The following is a 23,577-nucleotide window of genomic DNA, read 5'->3' on the forward strand; positions in this document are numbered from 1 at the left end:
TAAACTGTCATAGCCCAGAGGAACCTACATAGACATCACAACTAAATATAATGAGATTTCCTGGAACAGAAAAAGGACATTAGGTAGTGACCATGGTTGGAAAACCTAGTGAATATACTAAAAGCTACTGAATTATATACTTTAAAAAAAAACCTTTTGTCTCAATTAACAAATTAATCAGCAAAATTAAATAAAGTCTGAACCCAGAAAGGGGAGACTGATTGATACTATTTCCTATCTTTTGAATACTAATCTTCAGTTTGTGCTCTGATTCTAGTAGCCCAGTTTCCATCTTATCCCTCAACCCAAATTCTCCAAAGCATCACCATCACTATTTATTTTATTTGCCAAGTCCTTTCACACTCATTGTCTCAGCTGGCCCTCACAACAACTTCATACACATATACAGTCTCTTTAGTCTCTACTGCAATGTAACTCTCTGTGAAGCCTGCCCTAACAATACCAAGCAGAATTATTCTTCTGGCCTCTGGACTCCACAGCACTCTGTACCTGCTGATGTATTATAATTACTGGTAAGTAGCTGCTTGTGGTAAAGGGACATGATTCCCTTATCTATTGACCTGAAATGCTGACCCCAAACAACAGATAGGTCAAGGCTTGTCAAATTTTTTGAATGAGTGCATTCTTTCCTTTAGGGTGACATATAAATATAATAGATTTTAGGAGCAGTGAAAGGGTGAAGAGAAAGCACTGAGGTAAAAAAAAAAAAAAAAAAAAAGGGGGGGTTTCTTTTTTACACTAGATAGGTGATGAATGAACAAAGCCTGAAAGGAAAATCTGAAGGAAGGACAATGGAAAGAAAGAAGAAAGAGTAGGATTGAATGTGTGGAGGAGAGCTAGTATTGCAATAGAAAATGCAAAAGCAAATTCAATGAAAACTACCAGGCTAAGAGCCTCTGAGTTGGTGCTGACCTCCCCCCTTAGATGTTCAGTGTCAAACAGTAGATCTCTCCTATCTGGCTCTATGCCAAGGCATATACTTAAGTGCCTTAGATTCTCAGGTTGAAGGGAGGGATATTGACTCAAGTGGTGGAGGAGGAATTTGCAGGTGAGGAAGGTAAAGAAAAACAGTGGGAGGGGAATCTCTGCTCCCAAAGGAGAGGAAGAAATAAACACTGTATGAAGTAAGACCTGAGATTCAGTTTTATATATTAAGGAAATTAAACTGTGTATGACATCCTGAACTGAGAAACTGTCAGCCTGAGAAGGTGGAATCAAGGAGGTAAGTGTGGGTCAAATATTTTCAGGATGGAGCAGAGGTTACAAATGTGGAAGAATACATGGGAAATGAGTATCAGGTAAGTAGACAGCTCTATGGCAGTCTTCAAAAAGGGGTGGAATGCTGAAGAGATAAATTGTCTAAAGTGGCTGGTGTGAAATGTTTTTCTGGAGAGTGGGATGGGAGAAAGGCAGTTTGGATGGTCACTTCCCAGGTGAGGATGGAGAGATTGATGAGTAGGGATCCTTGGCTCCTAAGGAGGATGCAAGAATTATAAATGACACAAAGGTTCTATCCTCAGACACTGAGTAGCAATAGAAAAAAAGTTATCCTATTGCATTTGAGAGACAACTTAGGAAGAACAAAGTTTTTGGATGCTGCAATCAGGTGAAGGATTCAAAAACAGATGGGGAAATTCATTCATTGGAACAGAAAGGATAGTTTTTCTAGTAATTTTTCCAAAGATGAACCGGTGGGCAACAAGACTGGGCATAGAAGAGTGGAAGGGCTGAAAATAGAGGCTGAGAGAGACAGAAAGCTCTTGGGGTTGCTAACTGGTTTGGGGGTACAGCAACACCAATGGGTGCCTGTTTGGAGTGAAAACAGAAGTCACATGGTTAAACGATAGAGAGATACTGCGAACAAAGACTGCCTTGGAGGGTGATTATTTCGGAGAACTGAAATTGGAGAAGAAAAGTGCATGCAAGCACTGGCATGGCTGAAAAAGGTGGGAGTGTGTTGTGGAGGGTGAGCATGATGTGTGATGTTGTGGGAAGAGTGAGCACAACAGACAGGTGATCCATGATTATAAATCTGTAATTTTTATCATATGAGTGTGAGCCCTTGACAGTGTGAATTTACGTGGCTGCATGGGTGGGAACTTAACTATTGTATCAATTTTAAAAATATTCACTACGTGTCAACTCAATCCCAGACAGCAACTGAATAAGACACAGTGCCGGCCCTGAGGGAGTTCATAATGCATTGGGACTGAAGATATTTCAATGTGATAAATTTTAGAGAAATAAATAACTACAGGGGAACATAGGCATAACCCAGTTTTGGGAACTGAGGAAAGTCTTTCTGAGTAAGAAATATAAACGGATTAGATTAAAGAAAAGGGAGGAGATAAAAGAATTAGTTGTATAAAAGACCACAGAGGAAGAAGAGCAAATTTAGAGACATGCACTTTGTCCAGTATTGGTAGAGCAAGTGGAGAACATGTGTATATAAATCTATCAGGCAATGGGAAATTATTCTCTGTTGTCAAGTAAGTAGCATGCTTAAAATTAGCTTTTGAAAATATAATTTATATTGGGTAGGGCAAAAGTAGGTTTACAATTGTGAGTACATAAAACACAGAGTTTATTATTGTATTGTTATTTACTAATTATTATTTTATTTTCAATACAAACAACTGTAAGCCTACTTTTTACCCACCCCATATATAAAGCCTAGTTTAGAGATTAGAAGAACTGCAGCTCAGGAAATCAGTTGGGAGGTCTTTGGATAAGTGACCTGAGGCTTGGAAAGCAGTATATTGTAGACAGCAAATACAGATTTGGGAGGTATTAGTACCTGTGGGCTCAGTGAAGCCAAGGCAGGTTACAAGATTGTCCAGGGAGAGTGAAGAGCAGGGAGAGCCCAGAGACAGACCAATGGGAAGCACCACAGGAAGCCGTCCAGCAGGGACAAAGGAACCCTTAATGGAGCCTGGAAAGGAAGGTCAAGGACAAGGGAAGATCTCGAGTGGAGTAGCAAAATCAAAGCCAGCCCTGGCTTGTGGGGCTCAGTGGATTGAATGCCAGCCCGCACACCAAAGAATCACCAGTCAGGGCACATGCCTGGGTTGTAGGCCAGATCCCCAGTTAGGGGCGCATGAGAGGCAACCACACATTGATGTTTCTCTCCCTCTCTTTCTCCTTCCCTTCCCCTCTCTCTCAAAATAAATAAATAATTAAAAAAAAAAAAATCAGAGCCAGGACAAGTATGTCATGAAAGGTATGATTCTAAAGGAAAGAAGAGAGACAGACAGGAAGTAGTCAGACAGACTAACAGAATAAGACATTTTTTATTGTAGCTATTAATTTTTTGTTTGTTTTCAAGGTTAAAAATATTTGCATGTTCATAAATAATAGAGATAAAGATCTAAGAAATTAGAAAAAACTGAAGATAAAGAAGAGGTAATTGATAGAATAAAGTCCCTGAGGAGGTAGAAAAGAAAAAGGACTCAGAGAATAGGTGGGGAAATTATACTTGAGGATATAGAGCCATACAAACTCATGCACACATATTTGCATAAACAACTATATGCATGCATCCATGTGTGTATATATATATATGTGTTTGTGTCCATTGTGTTTGTGTGTGTGTGTATGTGTGTGTAGCCAACTTGTTTTAAAAATAATTTAAAGAAGGAAATCTTTTGCGACAGTGTGGACGAACCTGGAAAGCATTATGCTAAGTGAAGTAAGCCTGTCAGAGAAAAGTTCCGTATGATTTTGCTCATATGTAGAATTCAATGAATAAAATGAGCTAACAAGCAAAATAGAGACAGATTCATAGATAGAGAGCAGGCTGGCATCTGGGTGGGTATGGGGGTGCTAGGTGATTAGAGGAATTGAGCAAAAAAGAAAAAACTCATGAACACGGACAACAGGACAGCAATTGCTGAGAGAGAGTGAGTGGTAGGAGGTGAAGGAGGGTATAGGGGTGTTGGAAGGAGGCTTGGCTTGGGGTAGTGAGCACACAATACACTGTACAGATGACATGTTAGAGAATAGTGCACCTGAAGCCCGTATAATTTTGTTAACTAGTTTCAATTCAATAAAAAGGAAAATAAAAAAATAATTTAAGGCCACAAAAAATGGTAAATATATGAAATAACGGATGTGTTACCTTGATTGTGATAATCATCTCATAATGCATTCATATATTAAATTGTCATATTGTACATTTTGTATAGATATAATTTTACTAATCAATTATGCTTCAATAAAGCTAGAAATTTTAAATTAAATTAAAACCCTAACTACAAACTTATTTTGAGAAAATTGATGTGTTAACAATCAATTGGGTCTTTAGAAAGACAAATATCAAATGATCTCACCTATAAGTGGAACCTAATCAGCAAAACAAACAAACGAGCAAAATAGAACCAGAGACATGGAAATAAAGAACAAACTGACAGTGACCCGAGGGGAGGGGGGAGGGGATAACGGGAAAGAAGGGGAAGGGGCCAGTCAAGGAACATGTATGAAGGACCCAATGACAAAGACAACAGGGGTGGGAGGGGGGATTGAATGTGTGAGATAGGGGGTGGGTAGATCAGGGGAGAGTAATGGGGGGAAAATGGGGACTACTGTAATTGAACAACAATTAAAAAAATCAATTGGATCTTCCAATTTGTATACATCGTATATATGTCCATTTACTTACATTTTTACAAAATCTCTTCAGCAATATTTTGTAATTCTTAGTGTAGAGGTTTTGCAAATTTGAGTTAAATTTATTTTTAAGTGTGTTATGTTTTTAGCATACATTCTATGTGCTTGTACATTTGTATTACAATCAGAACTTTTAAATTGTGATTGTGTAGCTGTTTGTTGCTAGTAAAGAAAAATACAATCGATTTATTTTGTCTTTGTGCTCTATAAATAAATAGATAGATAGATAACTTCAGGGAGCTTTCGTGTTTCCAGATAAAGTAAAACGTAACTCTAGCAAAGGAGATATTGCAAGGCACAACGACATTAACACTACTTTCACTGGGGGTAGAAGAAATGAGAGAAAGATGGGTTTAGAAATAAGATAAATTTATTACTGGGATAATAATATGAGCAGTTGCCTCCTGATAGTCTGGAAGTCTCAGCTGTGTAGAAGAAAAATTCTGTTGAAAGGGAGGAACAAGAGTTTGGGCAGTAATAAAGTTGTATATTCATTTTGAGAATAATTTCATAGGACTGAGGAAGAGTCAGCTGGCCTAAAGTGTAGCCAAGGCTGTTTGTATGGCTGTGCCATTTCCTTCACATCCTAAGTGAACTGAGGGAAACACCGGTTTGATTTAGTTGAAGACTGAACAAGGAGAATGATGCAGAAACCAGTTGGGGCTGAGACATTATTGGTCCTGGCAGAAGAGATGGACATGTAGATTAGATTGGGAAAACAGTAAGAAATTTCTCACATCAGGGAATCACAAACTTTAGCATGAATCAGAACCACCTCATGGCCTTGCTAAACATACACTGCTGCTTCCAATCCCATAGCTCCTGCTTCATTAGGAGAGTGGTAGGTTTGTAAGTTGCTTTTTGGGTGACTACCCACACTTCAGGGTGACAGAGACGACTCAGGAAGTACCACCCAGTTTAATAAGATTTTCACAGACAAAATTTAATTTAATACACCAGCAAGACCACCATTATGCTCATTTCAAAGATCAGAAAATTGTTACTCAGAAGACAGTGGCTTGTTCAAAATCACAGCCTGACAAAGCAGATCTCTGACCTGGGGTTTTGCACACTGTGTGCAGTGTTATTTCTAAATGATGTAGCTACCTTAACTGCCTCTGTACTTGCTGGAGCACCTGTGACTGGGGGAAAAAGAGACGCAGGGTGTGCATTTCCTGCTGGCCCCAATCCTCTTCTTCCACAGCCTGCTTAAGCAGAGGAGATTGTTTTTTGATATGGACAGCAGCCCTTCTGTGCATAGCCTGGGGCTTTTGCAATTTATTACAATTTACATACCTACAGAGATTATGCAGATTGTTTTTGATTTTCTAGCTATTCCTGCTCTTTTCAGAACCTGTGACACTGCACTGAGTCTGGCAATGTTTTTGAGCCTTGTGTTACCAGAAAGTTTCCCAGCTGTAAGGAGACCCTCCATATAAGGACACAGAGCCTGTCTGTGGGCAAGGCCTGTAACTGTGCACTTTGTGCAGTGCTCGTGTGTGACTCCCTATACGGAATATGCCTGTGTGCAGAGTCCATGTGGTTGGAGGACCTGTGAGTGTGCACAAGCCTTGTAGTTGTTTGCAAGCTTTAATATTCACTCTGGTAATGTTTATAAAATCTGAAGCTCTTTTTCCCCCATGGCACAGGTGAGGATTCTACAGAAAATCATGACTCTCTTACCTGCCAGCAGCACAGCTGCTATGAACAGCTCTGACACTCGCATGGCAGGCTGCCTCCTCATTGGCATCCCTGGGCTGGAGCATCTGCACATCTGGCTTTCCATCCCCTTCTGCACCATGTATGTGGCCGCCCTGGCAGGCAATAGCATTTTAATTTGTGTCATTCTCTCCCAGCCAAGCCTGCATGAACCCATGTACATTTTCCTGTCCATGTTGGCCAGTGCTGATGTCTTGCTCTCCACTGCCACAATGCCCAAAACACTGGCCAACTTCTGGCTAGGTTCTAGCCACATTTCTTTTGATGGTTGCCTCACCCAGATGTTCTTCATCCATTTCTTCTTTGTGGCTGACTCTGCAGTCCTGCTGGCCATGGCCTTTGACCGCTATGTGGCCATCTGTTATCCTCTGCAATATGCCACCATCCTCACAAGCACGGTCATTGGGAAGATTACTGTTGCCACCCTGACCCGCAGCTTCATCATCATGTTTCCGTCCATCTTTCTCCTCAAGCGCCTGCACTATTGCCGGATCAACATCATTGCGCACACATTTTGTGAACACATGGGCATTGCTCGTCTGTCCTGCTCTGATATCTCCATCAATGTCTGGTATGGGTTGGCAGCTGCTCTACTCTCCACTGGGCTGGACATCATCCTTATTGCTGTTTCCTACATTCACATACTCCGAGCTGTCTTCCACCTCTCTTCTCGAGATGCCCGGTCCAAGGCCCTGAGCACTTGCGGCTCCCATGTCTCTGTTATCCTACTCTTCTACATCCCTGCCCTTTTTTCTGTCTTTGCCTATAGGTTTGGCAGGAGCCACATCCCACGCTACGTCCACATCATTCTGGCTAATCTCTATGTGGTCATCCCACCGATGCTCAATCCCATTATTTATGGAGTGAGGACCAAGCCAATTTTGGAAGGGGCTAAACAGATGTTTTCAAACCTTGTCAAGGAATCTAACTAAAGGCTTTCAACTTGAGTTCAACTTAATCCCTTTTTATACCTATTAATTCTATCTTCTCCCGATTCCCCTGTCTACATCTCCCAGTTATGTTGTGCCATTCTCACCCATGTCCTAATTTATTTAAATAAATATTATATTCAAATTGGTGCTCACCAGATCACAGAGGGCTTGGGAGAGGATGGGTCAAAAAGGTGAAAGAGATTAAGAAGCACAAATTGCCAGTTATTAAAACCATCACAGGAATGTAAAGTACAACATAGGGAATATAGTCAATAACATAATAATTATGTATGGTGTCAGATGGGTACTAGATTTGTCGGGGAATCACTTAGTAAGATATATAAATGTCTAATCACTTGTAGATGTGATACTAATATAACATTCTATGTCAACTCTAATTGAAAAATAATTTAAAAACCAATCAATCAATCATGGCAATGATTCAGCTCAGACAGTAGCACTCAGATGAGACAACTTCCATTGGAGAGCTCCTTATGACTACACGTGAGGAAGGTATTTCCTAGTGCTGATTGCAATTGGCTGTTTTCATTTTCATTATCATTTACCAAAATAAAATAATGTCCACTTTTACATAGTTCTTACCAATGCACAATATAGATTAGCTGACATTTTTGATACTTTTTATTCACTAACAGCAATATAATAATAGTATAGAAAATCTACAATCAAAAGATTACAAGTTTTGTAGTCTTTCTCTTAAGGTAGTCTCTCATATATATTACATACTTGCAATAAAAATATGTCTGTAGTATCATTTGGAATTTAGCAATATAAATCAAATGCATCAAAAATGTTCATTCTCTCAAAACTACTAATTTCTTTTCCTGGAATGTAACTCAAGAAAATAGTCAGAAATGAGCACAAAGATTTATGCAGGAGTCATTAACACCAGAATTACTTACAATAGCAAAAAACCAAAAGGGAAATAGGTTTAATAACCTGAATTAATAATAATTAAATAAATAGCGCTATATACTATACACTTACAATTAAACATTAGTCAGTCATTAAAAATAATGTTTATAAAGAGTTTTTATTGGTTTGCAGAAAAGTCTCTGGTAGAATACAGAATACAAAGGAGTGAATACAAAATAAAATAAAATAAAGTAAAATAAAATAAAATAAAATAATAAAAGTTCTACTAAAATCCACCTTTGATTTATTTTTTAAAATCTATATTAATGCCCACCTCACTTTTTTGCAACCTATTATTCAAATACTTTCTGATTCCCCACCATTTCAAGAAAAACTAACTCGGAAACTGTGGTAACTTACCTGGTATATACCATCCAAATAGGACTTTTCTCATTATTCACTTGCATTTTCTCTTTAACAAGTTACCTAATTCCTTGCATATACTTTTGACATTTAAGTTTGCCAATTTAACATCTTTCTCACCATGTGAACCCCTAAGAACTGTCATGTCTAAAAATTCATAATCCCATGAAATAATACTTATTTTTATTACTAGCTACACATGTCCATAATCACACATGTGTATACATCCCAGTTCAGAGATGCTAACACACAGCAACATATGTAGGTGCACACATCCATTTATCAAAATGTAGATAATTGTATAGGGATATGTACTCTTTTCCATCCAAATATGCTTTGTATTTAAAAAATCATATTCATCATTAAAATGAGAAGTCAAAATACCTACTTATATCTAACAGAGGTTGATTTGTGTATTCTTGTGTTGCGACCATTTCAGGCCGGACAGATTCATGGGATTCGTGTATAAGGAAGAATATTTATGGAGCCATTGGGATGTCTGACATGCCTTTATTCAAGGGTGGATGATCCATGCATGCTGCCAGCTGCATGTCACACTGCATGTCACCTGTCGCCTCTGCATGGTTCCTGTTGTGGGCCCTTGCATTACCCCTGTGTGTCTATATCTTCACCCCAGTGAGAAGCCCCTACCTTCTTAAGTACTAAAACAAACCAAGCCAGCAGGGTGCCAACAGACCTTATGCAACAGAGCTTCATACCACACTTGTGAGCAGACTCATGGCTATGGGAGCAGTTTATTGGACCCAGACTCAAGGTCATGAGATCCAGTCTCAAGGCTATGAGAGCACCGCTTTATCAGACCCCTTCAAGGTTGTGAGAAACTGCTTCCCTTACCCAGGGAACTTTAGTTACCCAGACACCTGGGTGAGGAAGCCAGACTGCTTCCATTTACCCTATAATTCTTTAATGATTTTTAAAGGAATATAAACTTCTCTATGTAATTTGGTAGCTTGCTCATTAATCATTAATTATTCACACCAGAGATTAGGTTAGGCTAATGTTCTCTGTGACTGAGAAGAGCAACTCAGCCCGAATTTTAGTCCAAAATTAACTCATCGCTGACAACCTAGTTCACATCTCAACTCTGTCCACTCCCATACCCTGTCCTGAATGAAAGATCCATTATGTTGGGTACCTAGGATATTTGCTCTTGTTTTATCAAAGATCTTTTATGTTTTTTTCTGTAATCCTTGTCTAGACTGCATTCCTTAAAGAAAGGGGTAATTTTCAAACACTTTATCTCTATTGTCCCAAAGCAGAAGAACCTGCTCATAACAGATATGCATATCCAATATTTTCAAATGATACTACAGGTGGGTAATTTTTCCCACTATATAAGGGGTCTTAAAATTCAGGGAAAAATAATCACAAGTTTGATGGAAAAGAAGACAAAGACATAATTAGAATATGCTTAATTATTAACAGGTGAAATACATTTAAGACTATACCAAAATACTATTTCTTACCTGTCTAACTGGCAAAAATTTAGAGGATTAACATTGTGTTGGCAACATCGTGAGAAAACAGGCCCTCTCATACATTGCTCATTAATATATAATATAATATAATCATGAGGGATTTACCATTTAATCTAGAAATAATACTTCTTGGAAATTACCTTTCGGTTATATCATCGTAAGTACAAAACAACATCTACATAGGATTAGTCATTATGGCTAATCCAAAACTTTATGGCTAGTTACCAAAACTTTGGTAACTAAAATATTTGAAATATCTTTGTTTAATCCACACCCTTATGCTTATCAGGAATGTAACTGTTCCTGAGTTACACAAAGGCTTGAGTCAAATACCCTTGGGTGAAAGTTGCAGTCACCATATTCAGTACATACTAGTTATTTGTCAAGGAAATATACTTAACTTCTTTAAGGCTTAATTTCCTTCTCCATAAAACAAAAGGCAGTAACACCCAGTTTAGAATTGTTTTAATTATTAAGATTAGCTAAATATAACAAAAAGTAACTGACATATTAATGAACATTTTGTTGCTTTCAATTTTTTACTATTACAAAATAGCTAAAATATACTTATTTGGGGGTATATTTGTTCGCACCTCTAGGAAAACTGTATTTCTAAAAGTTAAATGCCTCAAAGTGAAACATTTAGATCATAGATTATGCATATTAACTTTTGATAATTTACTGTGTTTCTCTTTATTTTAAGATAAAACCTTTCCTCTACATCTTCTTATTCTATTATGTTTTAATTACAAAATTAACACATTCTATTAGTAAACAATTGTATTTTTAAAAAATGGACAGCAAAGTTTCTCTGATGTTATTTCCACAAATGTTAACATGTTCCTGTCCATAATCAAAGGGAGAATCTGCCCCATTTTTGTGTAAAAAAAACCATCTTCATTAAGAAGCAATGCGAGGACTTGCCTTGTAGATTGAGGACTAAGAATCTCAGAGGAGATTGAATAAGGAAGGTGTGATCCAGAAGGTATAACATAGTTTATCAAGGTATTTGAGATATTTTTTCTCATTGAGTCACTACCGCTCTTCCAAGTCTCTATATCATCCTATCCCTCACATCATCTATATTATCGTCATCTTACCTGCTCTTAGTTACCGTGACACTGCCCAAATCATTTGTGGTTTTACCATTTCAATTTGACAGATTCTAAAAGAATTGAAATTAGAAAAAACAGTGAGGAAAAAAAAGTGGAAAGTTTCCTCCCCATTTTGCTTGCATTTTTGCAAGCCTCACAACCTTCAGTTTCCTTATTATTTTAACCTTTAACCTTAGAACAAACATCAAAAGATTTCAGATGAAAATTTTTCCTGAGCTTCCAAGCGTCACAGCCTATTGATGATCTTCTTTCTTTCTTCCTTTCTCTCTTTCTTTCTTTCTGCTTGTTTTATTAATAAGAAGGTTAAAAGAAAAACAACTTTATTTGCCTATGTCCATATCAATTATTATATGGTATGTATGTACATACAGGGATTGCATTAAAATACAGGGCCCCAGATCAGATTGGGCACTTAAAGTTTGAGCCGAGAAGAGGTAGGGAGGAGGTTGTGGTTTGGGGCTTGAAAAGAGAGGAAGGCAATTCCCATGGAATGAAGATGGAAAAACAAATGTTTAGTAAATCAATGTTTCTGGGCATCTTTAACAATGAGAGGACTTTCATCAAAGGGGCCTTGCTAGGTTTCTCTCTGTCTATCACACCTAGATGATATTAAACAATAGTTATCTATGGTGATAGCTTCCATCCTAGAGCAGGTCCTCTATTATTCTTTAGGCAATTAAGGGGAAGATGAAAGGTTTTTCCTAAGTCCTTTGTACCTTAAAAACAGCCAATAATCAATATCCTAAAGAGTCATATTTTGGTGTGGCAAACTCTACTTCCCCTCACTTCCTTAAAAATCACATACATTTCTTTTCTTACTTTCATTCTTCATCTCTTAAATTACATACCTATCTTAATGTCCTTCATTAAGATGTGAAAGTAAAAAATCTGGATGTACATGTAGACTTATTTATTTCTAATTCCCACCTATGCGTTGTTCCCAAATTGCTTGGAGAAACAGAAGAAAAAGTTTTTTTGTTTTTTGTTTTTTTACACATTCATTCTCTTTCATCTATACTCAGTAGTATCTAGTTAAATACTTTTCCTCCATACTAATGCAATAGCTAGACATTTACTCTCCTTGGATACAAACATTTTTGTTACCTCCAGTCTTCTTGAACCTGCTCACTGCTACCAGGTTATCTTTTCCTACATAACATTTAGTCATTCAGAAAATATCATTCCCCACATGCCCCTAACATCACACACACACACACCCCCCAATTTAAACTCTTTAGTGTCTTGTCACCAATGTCAAAACCATTAAATGGGAAAAGAATATAGTCCTAAGACAACAGGATATCTACATGCAAAAGAATAAAATTGGACCTCTGTCTCATGCAATAAAAATTAACACAAAGTAGATTATAGACCTAAGTATGAGAGCTAAATTATAAAACTTTTAGGAAAAAAATAGAGGAACATGTGTTCATGACCTCGGAGTAGGCAAAAAACATTCATAAGTATGACATCAAAAGTACAAGTAACCAAAAAATTGGATTTCATCAAAATTAAAAACTTGTTCTCCAAAGAATTCAATCACTGAAATGAAAAGATAACTCCTAGAATGGAAGAAAATATTTACAAGCCATAGAACTCATAAAGGACTTATATCTAGAATATATAAAGGACTCTCAAAAATAAAAACACAAATAATCTAATTAAAAATTAGCAAAGGATCTGAATAGACAGTTCTCCAAAGAAGATATGCAAATAATAGTAAAGCTCATAAGAAGATGCTTCACACCTTTAGTTCTTAGGGAAATGCTAATTAAGATGCCAATGAGATACCAGCTAACATTTACTGAGTATAATAGAAAAAGAATAAATTAACAAGTATTGGCATGATTGTGGAGAAAATTAGAACCCTCTAATTTTGCTGGCAAGAATGTAACTGTCACTTTGGCAAACAGTCTGGAACATCTTCAAAGGGGCAAATACAGCAATTTTATTCTTAGGTATATACCCAAGAGAAATAAGAAGCCTATGTTCACACACACACACACACACACACACACACACACCCCTTGTACAAGAAAATTCATAGCAACCCAAAAAGTAGGAAAAAAATCAAACATCTGAAAACCGATGAATAATAGATATACACATACGGAAAATACACTGTAATATTATGCAACCATCAAAAGAGTAAAGTGCTAATACATGATACAAAATGAATGAACCTTGAAAATATCGTGCCAAGTGAAAGAAGTCAAATTGCCCAACCTTCTGGCCTGACTTATCTGGACACCCTCTTCCCTCCAGGTTCCCCTCTCTCAACCCGCTTTTCCAGACCAGGTCAGGGTCTTTGGGGCAGGAAGTTTGGCAAACCTTTCTTTTCAGAGCTGCTGTGCCATTGAAACCTTATAGTCACAGTCCCTAGGCTTTAAAAGTGTTGTCTGTGTTCATAAGGATCTACACACAAACATTTACAGTCTTTCAGTTATATAGATTAAATTAAATATTGAAATATAACATTAGAATATAACCTGTAATTTTAAATTGATGTTTTCATTCATTTTGCAAAACACGCCATCATGATGCCAAGTGCTTGGTTATTCTGATTCACTCCTATAACTTTAGCTAGTTTTACTCACTTAGATATTTTAATTAATATATTAATGAGTACAGGTGTATTATCCGTGTTATTGTACACCAGCACGATGTCAGAAAGCCAAAGTAAAGTGAAGACAGTAGAGAAGTGTCACTTCTGGCCTACAGGTATTCTCCAAGGCCTCAGAATTTGCAGCTCAGTAGGCGAACACCTTTAGGGCCTGCTGGGACACTGGCGACCACACCCCTGAGTGCAGGACCTAAGGCTATGCCGGGCAAATCGGCCCTATCAGCAGCATCTTCTCCTCCCCTCGCCCCGCCTCTTTCCCCCTGAGCCTTTCTGCTTTGGTGGAGGTGGTAGCAGCAGCAAATCTTCGGACCTGATCCAGGCTTCGGGGTCCAGGTGAGTAATCAAGTTCGTTTTCGGACCAGTCACCGCTGTCCTCACTAGTCCTGAGAGCTTGACCTGTCTTCCAGGTTGGGTTGAGGGGGTCGCTGGTGGAGGAAGAGTGAGGGAGACCACTGCAGGTTTGAGTTCACTCTAGTTTGGGAAGGGAGCCCAGAAGCGGTGCCCTTGGAGCTAGGAGTAGTAGACTGTAAAGAGTAGTGATAGTTAAACCCTGATTCTGGAAGCTAAAGAGTGTGGGGAGGCAGCTCAGGAAGGTCTGGTGGGGAATGACAACAAACTGGGCCTGGCGTGGATTCAGAGGTCAGCAGCCCCTCCCCCATCTCCTGGCTTTCTGCTCCAGGAAGTGAGCACCGTTTATCCTCCCCCCAGGAGGCTGGAACCTCCCCCCGGAGGAGCTGGTAGCTGAGCCGGCGGCTCTCGGCCGGACCTGCCGGCTGGCGGCGTCGGAGACCTGCCCATCTCCAAAAGAGGCAAGGTCACGCGCTGGGTGTGTTCGAGAAAAGCACCACAAGAGTGAGCGCCTTCTGTTCCTTAGAATGTATTTAAAACTCCTTGGTTTGCTCTGAAGATCCTGATCACCCGGAGCTGCTCACGTCTGGAGCTCCCTAGCTTTTCATTCCGCCCCTGTACCCATCACAGGGAGAAGTCTGTCAGCCGCCTTGTGACTGGGTCGCCTTAGTGTCCCTTGTGGCACGGTGACAGCAATGAAAGAGATTAGGTCCCTTGCCTTAGGGAGCTCATGATAGAGATAATTTTATCTTTTTCTTTTTTATCCTTACTGCAAATGAGTTTAGGGACAACATTTAACAATCATTCAACCAAGGCAGAAACGTGTGGTTAAGGCCATTGGTGATGGGTGCTGCCTGCGGCCTGTCTTTCATTTCTGGCTCAGATACTTACAAGAGGCTGTGCGACCCCCACCTGTTCTTGACCTTCATTTCTTCCATGTTTAAAATGGACGGAGTAATATTTATATCCTTGTTTTGGTAAGGATTAAGCGAGGCAGAGGCTTAAATACACAGAAGACTGCCTGCCTACTAGACACACAATTACTGTTACTCAAAGTATTAAGTTGTTATGGACAAACTCAATGCCTACCTTCTAAAGGTGCACAAATTTTGAAATAGCATAGAGAATAAAATATGGCAAAATGCACGATGATCAAGGAATATGATGACTACTGACATCTAAACAAGTTAAAATACAAGTTACAAATTACATGTGGAATTTCACAGATGCAGGAAAAAAGACAAATTTAATAATTTATCCTAAAAACGTCTCAGTTAGTGGATTATCTAATACTCATGGAGAAGGAAACTTTTGCAGGAAAATATAGTAAGAATTTTCAGTTAATTAAAAAGTTTTTGAAATGAATGGGGTAGTGATTCTTTTGAAATTTAAAATATTTGAAGTTGATTATGTGCCAATTCAAATACTTGTGGCATGCCACTTGTTAATCAATTTCAGATACCAGGTTAAAGGGAATATAATCCTACATGAAGATAAAATTATTATTTCCTAAGCACAAGAAGCCCAATTTATTTTATAAACGTAGTTGCCACCTGTTTAGATGTTCACTTTCAGTAGAGCTTCTCGTGGAGGGGCAGCCCTGTTCATCTTATTCCCATTTATATTCTGAGCCCCAGACCCCCTTCCATCCTGATCCAACCTTAAATAGCTCCTGCACAGTCACTGACTTTATTATGAAAGCCATTATGATTAATTGAATTTTAACCTATTCTAATTGATGGTCCAGATTTCAATATCAATCCATTCTCCGCACTGCCCCATTCCCACCTTCACCTCCACCCCCGCCCCACGCTTTTCTAGCTATTTTGCACCTTCAATTGTACCTACTTGGGAAGGGGACTGCCTTACCTGAGGCACTGCTTCTGAAGCTTTAATGTGCACATGAATCACTGAAGATGTTCCTGTGCAGAGACTGAACTTGTCCTGGTAAATACCTTGAAACTCCATCAAGAATTCCACTACATGCCATTGCTTCTAGTTAACAGGCCACTCGACCTTATTCAGGCTCTTCTGATTTAACTGTTCCCACTAGGTCAGAAATTGGTCTCTTTCATTTGCTAATTTGATCATCAGGGCTCTAGGTCCTCAGGCTATGGGTTCTGCTCTCCTCACAGAGCCAGATTGGCATCTCAGTCCATCCACACTGCTCTTGAGACCTGGCCTCAGTCTACCACTCAGTTGGCCTTCCATGTCTCCAGTGGGCTGCACTCATCTGCAGCTGATGGTCGAAGGCCTGCTGGTAAGTAGAACAGGGTACTCGGACAGCTGTTAGCTATACAGCAGCTAACTGTGCCCCTCCTTCACCGTTTCTTCTTTCCTCCACCCTCAACTTTACTATACCCTTTGACCAGAGACCACGACTCGTACTAACATCAATATTTTTCTTTAAGAATCCTGTCTTGACTATCCAAAGTAGTGCATTAGCTGGAAAATATATATTTATTTTCTTTTATATTAAAGCATAATGGGGCCACATACATCATTTTAATTTTTTTAGGAATTTCATTAAATAGTAAGAGGAAATAGGTAAAATTAACTTTTATATAGTTAACTGAATATACCAAAATATTATTAGGACTTTTTTTTTAGTAAAAACCCTTAATGAGAGATTTTAGATTATTTTTCTCTTACTAAATCTTTGAATCCAGCACATCTCCTTTATTTGTATCTCATTTCCAGCTAGCCATATTTCAAATGCTCCATTGCCACACTAGCTACCATATTTGACAACACAGTTCTAATTTTTGCTTAGAAGCTCAGAAAGCCAAGCTTTCTATTTTTTTCTTTGCACTAATTCTTTTGTTTTTGTCAGCTCAATGAGCTATAATTTACATCCAATAAGTTATCAGTTTTCAGCTTTCAATTCCAGTTTTGATTTGTATACAGTTGTGTGATGACCAACATGATTATGATATAGAAGGGCATGTCCATCATCCCCCAAATTTCCTTGTGTTTCTTCACAGTTCATACCCTTCTCTCGTATACCTGGGCCCTGGAATCCACGAATCTGCTTTCATATAGTGTAGTTTTGTCTTTTCTATGATTTTATAGAAATGAGATTATACAGTAACTTACCTTTGCTGTCTAGTTTCTTAAAATGTCTAGTTTCTAAAAAGGCACCACCACACCCAAGGTCATCTAGCTTTTCTCCTAATGTTAATTTCAAGAAGTTTCATAGTTTTCTTTTGTACATTTAAGTCAATGATCTATCCATTTTGAGTTAATTTTGATGAATAGTGTAAGGGTATGTTTAGATTAATTTTTTTTTCATGGGGATGTCCAGTTGTTCCAGCACTATTTGCTGAGAAACTGTCCTTGCTCCATTGTATCACCTTTGATCCTTTGTCAAAGATTAGTTGACTATATGGGGATTTATTTCTGAACTCTGTTCTATTTCATTTATCTATATGTCTATTCTTTTGCCAATGCCACATTGTCTTGATTAGTCTTTCTATAAAGATAGCCTTGACTTTGGGTAGTATTAGTCCTCCAACTTTTTTCTTTTTTAAAAAATTTTGTGTTGACTATTCCGGATCTTTTGCCTCTTCATGTAAACTTTAGAATCAGTTTATCGATATCCGTTAAATAATTTTTGGGATTTTTAATGGGATTGCATTGAATCTGTAGATGAAGTTGGAAAGAATTGATGTATTGACATAAACACAAAATACCTCTCTGTTAATGTAGTTCTTTGATTTTTTCCATCAGTTTTGTCCTTTTCTTTATATAAACCTATATGTGTTTTGTAGATTTATACCCAGATATTTCATTTTTGGGGTGCTACTGTAAATGTAATATGTTGTACTCTTCATTTCAAATTGCACTTGTTCATTGCTGGTATATAGGAAAGTGATTGACTGCAACCTTACTGTAATCACTTATTAGTTCCAGGTGTTTTCTTGTCAGTTGTTTCAGATGATTATGTCATTTGTGAATGAAAAGATTTTTTTTCTTCCCCATCAGCATTACCTTTATTTCCTTTTTGTATCCCCTCACATTAGCTAGAACTTTTTGTATGATGTTGAAAAGCAGTGGTGAGAGGAGACATACTTACTTTTTATACACGATCTGAGTAAGAAAGCTTCAAGTTCTCATCATTAAATATAATGCTAGTTTTATATTTTTTGTAGATGATGCTCTTTATCCAGTTGAAGAAGTTCTCTATTCTTTTTTAACTGAGATTTTATTATAAATGGGCATTGGAATTGTCAAATACGTTTTCTGCATTAACTGATATGAATATGTGATTATTCTTTTTTAATACTAATTTATTCTTAAAATTTGAACGAGCCTTGCATTCCTAGAATGGATCCCTTTTGGTCATGGTATAATTCTTTTTACACATTGTTGGATTCAATTGGCACGTACTTTGTCAAGGAATTTTGCATCTATATTAATGAGATGCTGGTCTGCAGCTTTCTTTTCTTGCAATGTGTTCATTTCCATTTTGATTTTTCTGATAACATATGATGTGGAGCATCTTTTCTGCTTATTTGCCACCTGTATGTCTTCTTTGCTGGTGTCAAGGTCTGTGGCTCATTTTGTAATCAGGTTTTTTTTCCTTATTGTTGAGTCTATATTCAAGGTATTGGTATTAGAGTTGTGCTGGCCTCAGAATATATGTTAGGAAGTACTTTTCTGCTTCTATTCTCTGAAAGAGATTGTAGAGAATTGGTGTTCTATCTTTCTGAAATCTTTCATAAAATTCACAGATTAACCCATCTGGGCCTGTTGCTTTCCATTTTGGAAGGTTATTAATTATTGATTCGATTTCTTTAATAGAAATAAGCTTATAAGATTGTCTATTCTTATGTGTATTTTGTCAAATTGTGTCTTTCAGGGAATCAGTCCTTTATGTTTAAGTTATCAAATTTGTGGACATAGAATTGTTTATACTAGCCCTTTATTATGTTTTTAACATCCATAGAATTTGTAGCAATAAATGTTGTCTCTTCTTTCATTTGTTTTTAGTAATTTGTGTTCTCTCTTTTTTCTTAGTTATCCTAGCTAGTGCCTTGTATATTTTATTGATCTTTTCAAACACAATGATTTTTTTTAAAGATTTTATTTATCTATTTTAGAGAGAGGAAGGGAAAGAGAAAAAGGGAGAGAGAAACATCAATGTACAGTTGCTTCTGGCACGCCCTCCTACCAGGGACATGGCCAGCAACCCAGGCATGTGCCTTTGTCAGGGAATCGAATCCCTGACCCTTTGATTCACAGGCTAGCATTCAGTCCACTGAGCCACACCTCTATGGCTCAAACACAATTGTGTTTAACATTAAAATTTCATAAAATAGTACTTTCTTTTTTAATGCCTTAGTACCAACATCAAGTTTATCTAGGAACTCAGCAATAAGTTATAATTTTAATCCCATTATAAAGTTAATTGTTCATCTTGTGTTAGGTACAGTGCTAAACTCTGGGATATGCTTTCATAATTCTACTTTTATAAAGGTGATAGACCCTCATAGTCTGGTGTTCTTAGTGTGATTGTATAGGTGTGTAAGGAAATATTAAACCAACTAAGTGCCCATTTTCCATATGTGTGATTAATTTGGTTAAGCATGAGTATCTTAGATGATAGATAAATATTCTGTAATACCAATTAGGTGCTTGATTTCATTAATCTGTTAACAGTTTTATTCTGTACCTTTATAGAAAAGAGGAGTAGAGAGGAAAAGTAAGGACACTGGCTCTGTAGCCTGAAGGCCGGCTTTTGAATCTTAGATCTACCACTCAGCCTAGCTTTCTGGTCTCTCTGGGCCTCAGTTTATACAACTGTGAAATGGGGTTAAAGGGAAACTCAGTGGTGTTATAAAGAATTCTTGAGTTGTAACATTTATAATAATGAGATTATTGCCTAGTACACAACAAACTTTTAATACTAACTCTTAGCATTGCTGTTAGTAAACTGGGCAAACCTGATGAACAGGTCCAGGACCTGCAAGAGCACCAGCAAACACTAGGTGAAAGTACTGGGTTTTACTGTTCAACTTGGATTCCCTGCAGTGCCCTGTACTTACCCTGCACAGCTATGCATGCTATGTTTCACAGAATGTTTTTCTTATTCTTGGTTACATTCTAGGGCCCTTCCTTCTGTAAGGGCGTATTGTTCCTGCAGGCAATTTGATGATTTTTATCCCCAAATTGTTACAAATTACAGGACTTTGTGATCTCAGATTATACCCACACTGACCATGTTGTACGTTAAGTGCATATTTGCATTTGCTAGGGGACTAAAGAAAAATTATGAAATCACACTTGAAATCACACTTGCTCTCAACCATCCTGTGGCCTCTCCTGCACATGAGGGTCACAGCTGGGACCAGGGCACTAATCGTGTGCCTTCAACTATGCAGTGCATTTATGAGCTGGCTCTTCTTAAATGGGCCAGACAAGACTTCGGCTAGGCAAGCAGAGTGAATGGCTTCCAATGAAAGCGATTCATTGCTGGAACGGTAAAAAGAAAAAGAGAGAGAGAACTAAGAAAAAATTCTCAGTGTGTTGTTAAGACAATGGTAATATAATTTAACTACTGAAAACTTCCAAGAATGAGAATAAAGATGCTTTTCAATAAAGACATTTATCTTAATGTCCTCAGCACAGATAAAAAATAAAGTTAGAGTGAGCTCTAGCATCTCTAGTGTCTACTTAGACAAGCTTCTAGATTTCTTAAATGATCCTTGTGACAGGCACACAGAAACCATTGGGTCAGGTCCAACTCTCTCACAGTCTGTACGTCATCTTATTAAACCTTGTTATGAATTGAGATAGTGAATTCTTTTCCTAGGTCCAAAAGACATAAGAAGATATTAAAGGGGTGAGACAGCAGATCATTTATTCTTAAAATAAATATTTATATAGACTCTGCTCTATCCCAATCCCTAGTAAAACTGTTGAAGAGGCTCTGTTTCTCGTGGTACGGGTTAAGAGCAATGAAGGATTGAAGAGCAGTGACTGAATAGGTGTAGTGACAACTAGTTTTTTATGGAGACTATACACATTAGCTCAGATAATTATCACTAATATGTGATTAGGGAGGAATTGATTTCAGCAATACACAGAAGATTAAACCTCACCTTGAATCAAGAATTAACCTAGTATTCCAAAGCTAAAGACCAAAATATTCAGGATTTGGACCTAATAGAATTAGTATGGTATTATATTATATAATGCCTGTAAAGAATTCAGCCATTACCTAGCATGCAAAAAGTGATCAGAAAATGGTATCTCTGATTATCTTCTGCCTTTCTTCCACTCTTCCTTAACACAAATATTTTTATGCATACATACTTGTCTCCATTAATAATGATTGTTTTTGTCTAATGTCTTCAAAAATGTATTTGCCCCCTGTGGGAGTCTAAATGATATACCTCTGTGTGGAATACTATCATTTACTTCACTCATTGCTATTTCCCCAGGCCAACTGTAGTACCATGCTTGACTCTTAGATCCTCTCCCTTGGGTACCTGTGTAAAAGCTGTGAATGGGGAGAACTTTGAAACAGAAGATGCAAGCTAACCTACCCCTCATTTTTTCTTTCCTCATTCATTTTTCTTACTGTTATATAATTCAAATACCATAAAATTTACCCTTAAAAGGATATGCAGTTTAATTTAGGGGGTGGGGGAGGGGGTATTCACAAAGCTATTCAACCAGCACTACTATCTAATTCCAGAATATGTCATCATCCCCAGAAGAAACCCCAAACCCATTAACAGTCATTTCCCATTTAATATAAATGAAATTATATAACATGTGGGCTTTTGTGTCTGGATTCATTCACTTAGCATAATGTTGCCAAGGCTGATTGATGTTGTGCCACAGATCAGTACTTTATTCCTTCCCTTCCTCCATTTTTACACTTTTCTCCCATTAATGATTCCAAAATGCTGTAAGACCACTTTGTCCCAGCCACTCCACCTATATCTCCTCCTCAGGTCTTTCTTCTGTGGACTGTTCCATCACTAGAATATATGTTCTTTGACCTTTCCACCTATCCCCTCTTTCCTCCACACATGGGCCTGCTAAGGCTCCTGTCAAAGCTTATGACAGGCCCTGGTGAAATTTCCTTCTCAAAGGGGAACTTTCCTATTTTCACACTCCTAAAACACCAGGTCTGTGCCTGACTCACACCACCTTTCCCACTTAACTGCCTGGTTAAATTTAGGAGACTGAAGACAGAGCTTTGAACTAGGACTATGGACACGTTAAGTTATGCCAACTCTACAATATACAAGATGTGTGATTTTTATAAAGTCATTTGATTTTTCTAAGTCTTTATCAAAGGGCCAAAAACACTCTTATTTATTCCAAGTTTTCCTATGAGGGAATAAAGAAAGCAGGGGAATGGGGTTTCTAAATCACAACTTGTTATGAAAGTATTAGTGGTAAAAATATTACCTCACGTTATTGTGGTCGTTGTTGTTTCTTTGGGGTTCGGGAAGGACGGATGAGAGGGCTCTGTGTGGGGCAGAGCTGCTGGAAAGTGTCCTCACAATAAATGATACCTCTGATCTTGGAATTGATACTGGGCAGCCATGCCCAAGTGGTGGCAAAGAGAAATGTAAAGGCTCATGAGAAAGGCCTCATCCATAGAAGGATGAGGAAGTTGTAGGTTTTTATTATCAAAAGTTGAGAACTTTTAGGGCGGACAGTGTGCTGGGTGGGAGGATACAGTAACGAACAAAAACAAGGTCTCTGATCCCATGGCGCCAATATTCTGGTGAGAATTCACACTGTTAAAGGTATATATTAAGTGGTGATAAGAAAAATCCAGCAGGTAAATATATTGAGGGTGACTGGGGGGGCACTGAGCCTTAGCTGGGCCCAGCAGGGCACGCTCCTCTGACAAGGGAATGTGTAAGGAGAGAGTTGAATGAAGTCAGAGTCCTGCAGATATCAAGGTGAAGCAGTAACAGCAAGTGCGAAAATCCCCAGACAGCAGTGTGTTCCGGTGCTTTTAACACTGAAGGGGTGTTTTGGTGGAGAAGAGGTCAAACAGATATTGTCTCACACAAGGCCACTCCTCTCCAGGTCCTCCGTTTGTCCCTCCATCCAGTCGGAGTGAAAGGAAGTTACAATCTTTGTTCTAGTGAGACTGAAAATTAATATCTCATACGAGTTGGTATAAAGAGTGTGTTTGAAGTTAGAATGAGAAGCCCTTGCTACCACCCCAGGTGTCTGACCTCTTATTCCAGGACAGTCAGCATCCTTTTTTGTTCTCCCTCATTTTCTTACTCTGACCCTATTTTGTTTTTCCATCTACACAGGATTCTGTAAGTACCCTAGAAGCCAGGCCTGGGCAGGTAGGAGCCAAGAGCATGGCTGCA

The 23,577-nt window shown here is 38.1% G+C and overlaps 1 protein-coding gene across 1 annotated transcript; it reads left to right on the top strand.

Annotated features, from left to right (window-relative positions):
• Positions 1-6,326: 6,326 nt before the first annotated feature.
• Positions 6,327-7,337, top strand: LOC129076506 (olfactory receptor 52B6-like). The gene has a single exon (XM_054580663.1). It carries the CDS (start codon positions 6,327-6,329, stop codon positions 7,335-7,337), a length of 1,011 nt encoding a protein of 336 aa, XP_054436638.1.
• The last annotated feature ends 16,240 nt before the right edge of the window (positions 7,338-23,577 follow it).

This window comes from Pteronotus mesoamericanus, unplaced genomic scaffold (genome assembly GCF_021234165.1).
Source record: "Pteronotus mesoamericanus isolate MK-2021 breed Mesoamerican mustached bat unplaced genomic scaffold, CSHL_Meso_final contig_591, whole genome shotgun sequence".
In the NCBI taxonomy this organism is placed as follows: Eukaryota; Metazoa; Chordata; class Mammalia; order Chiroptera; family Mormoopidae; genus Pteronotus; species Pteronotus mesoamericanus.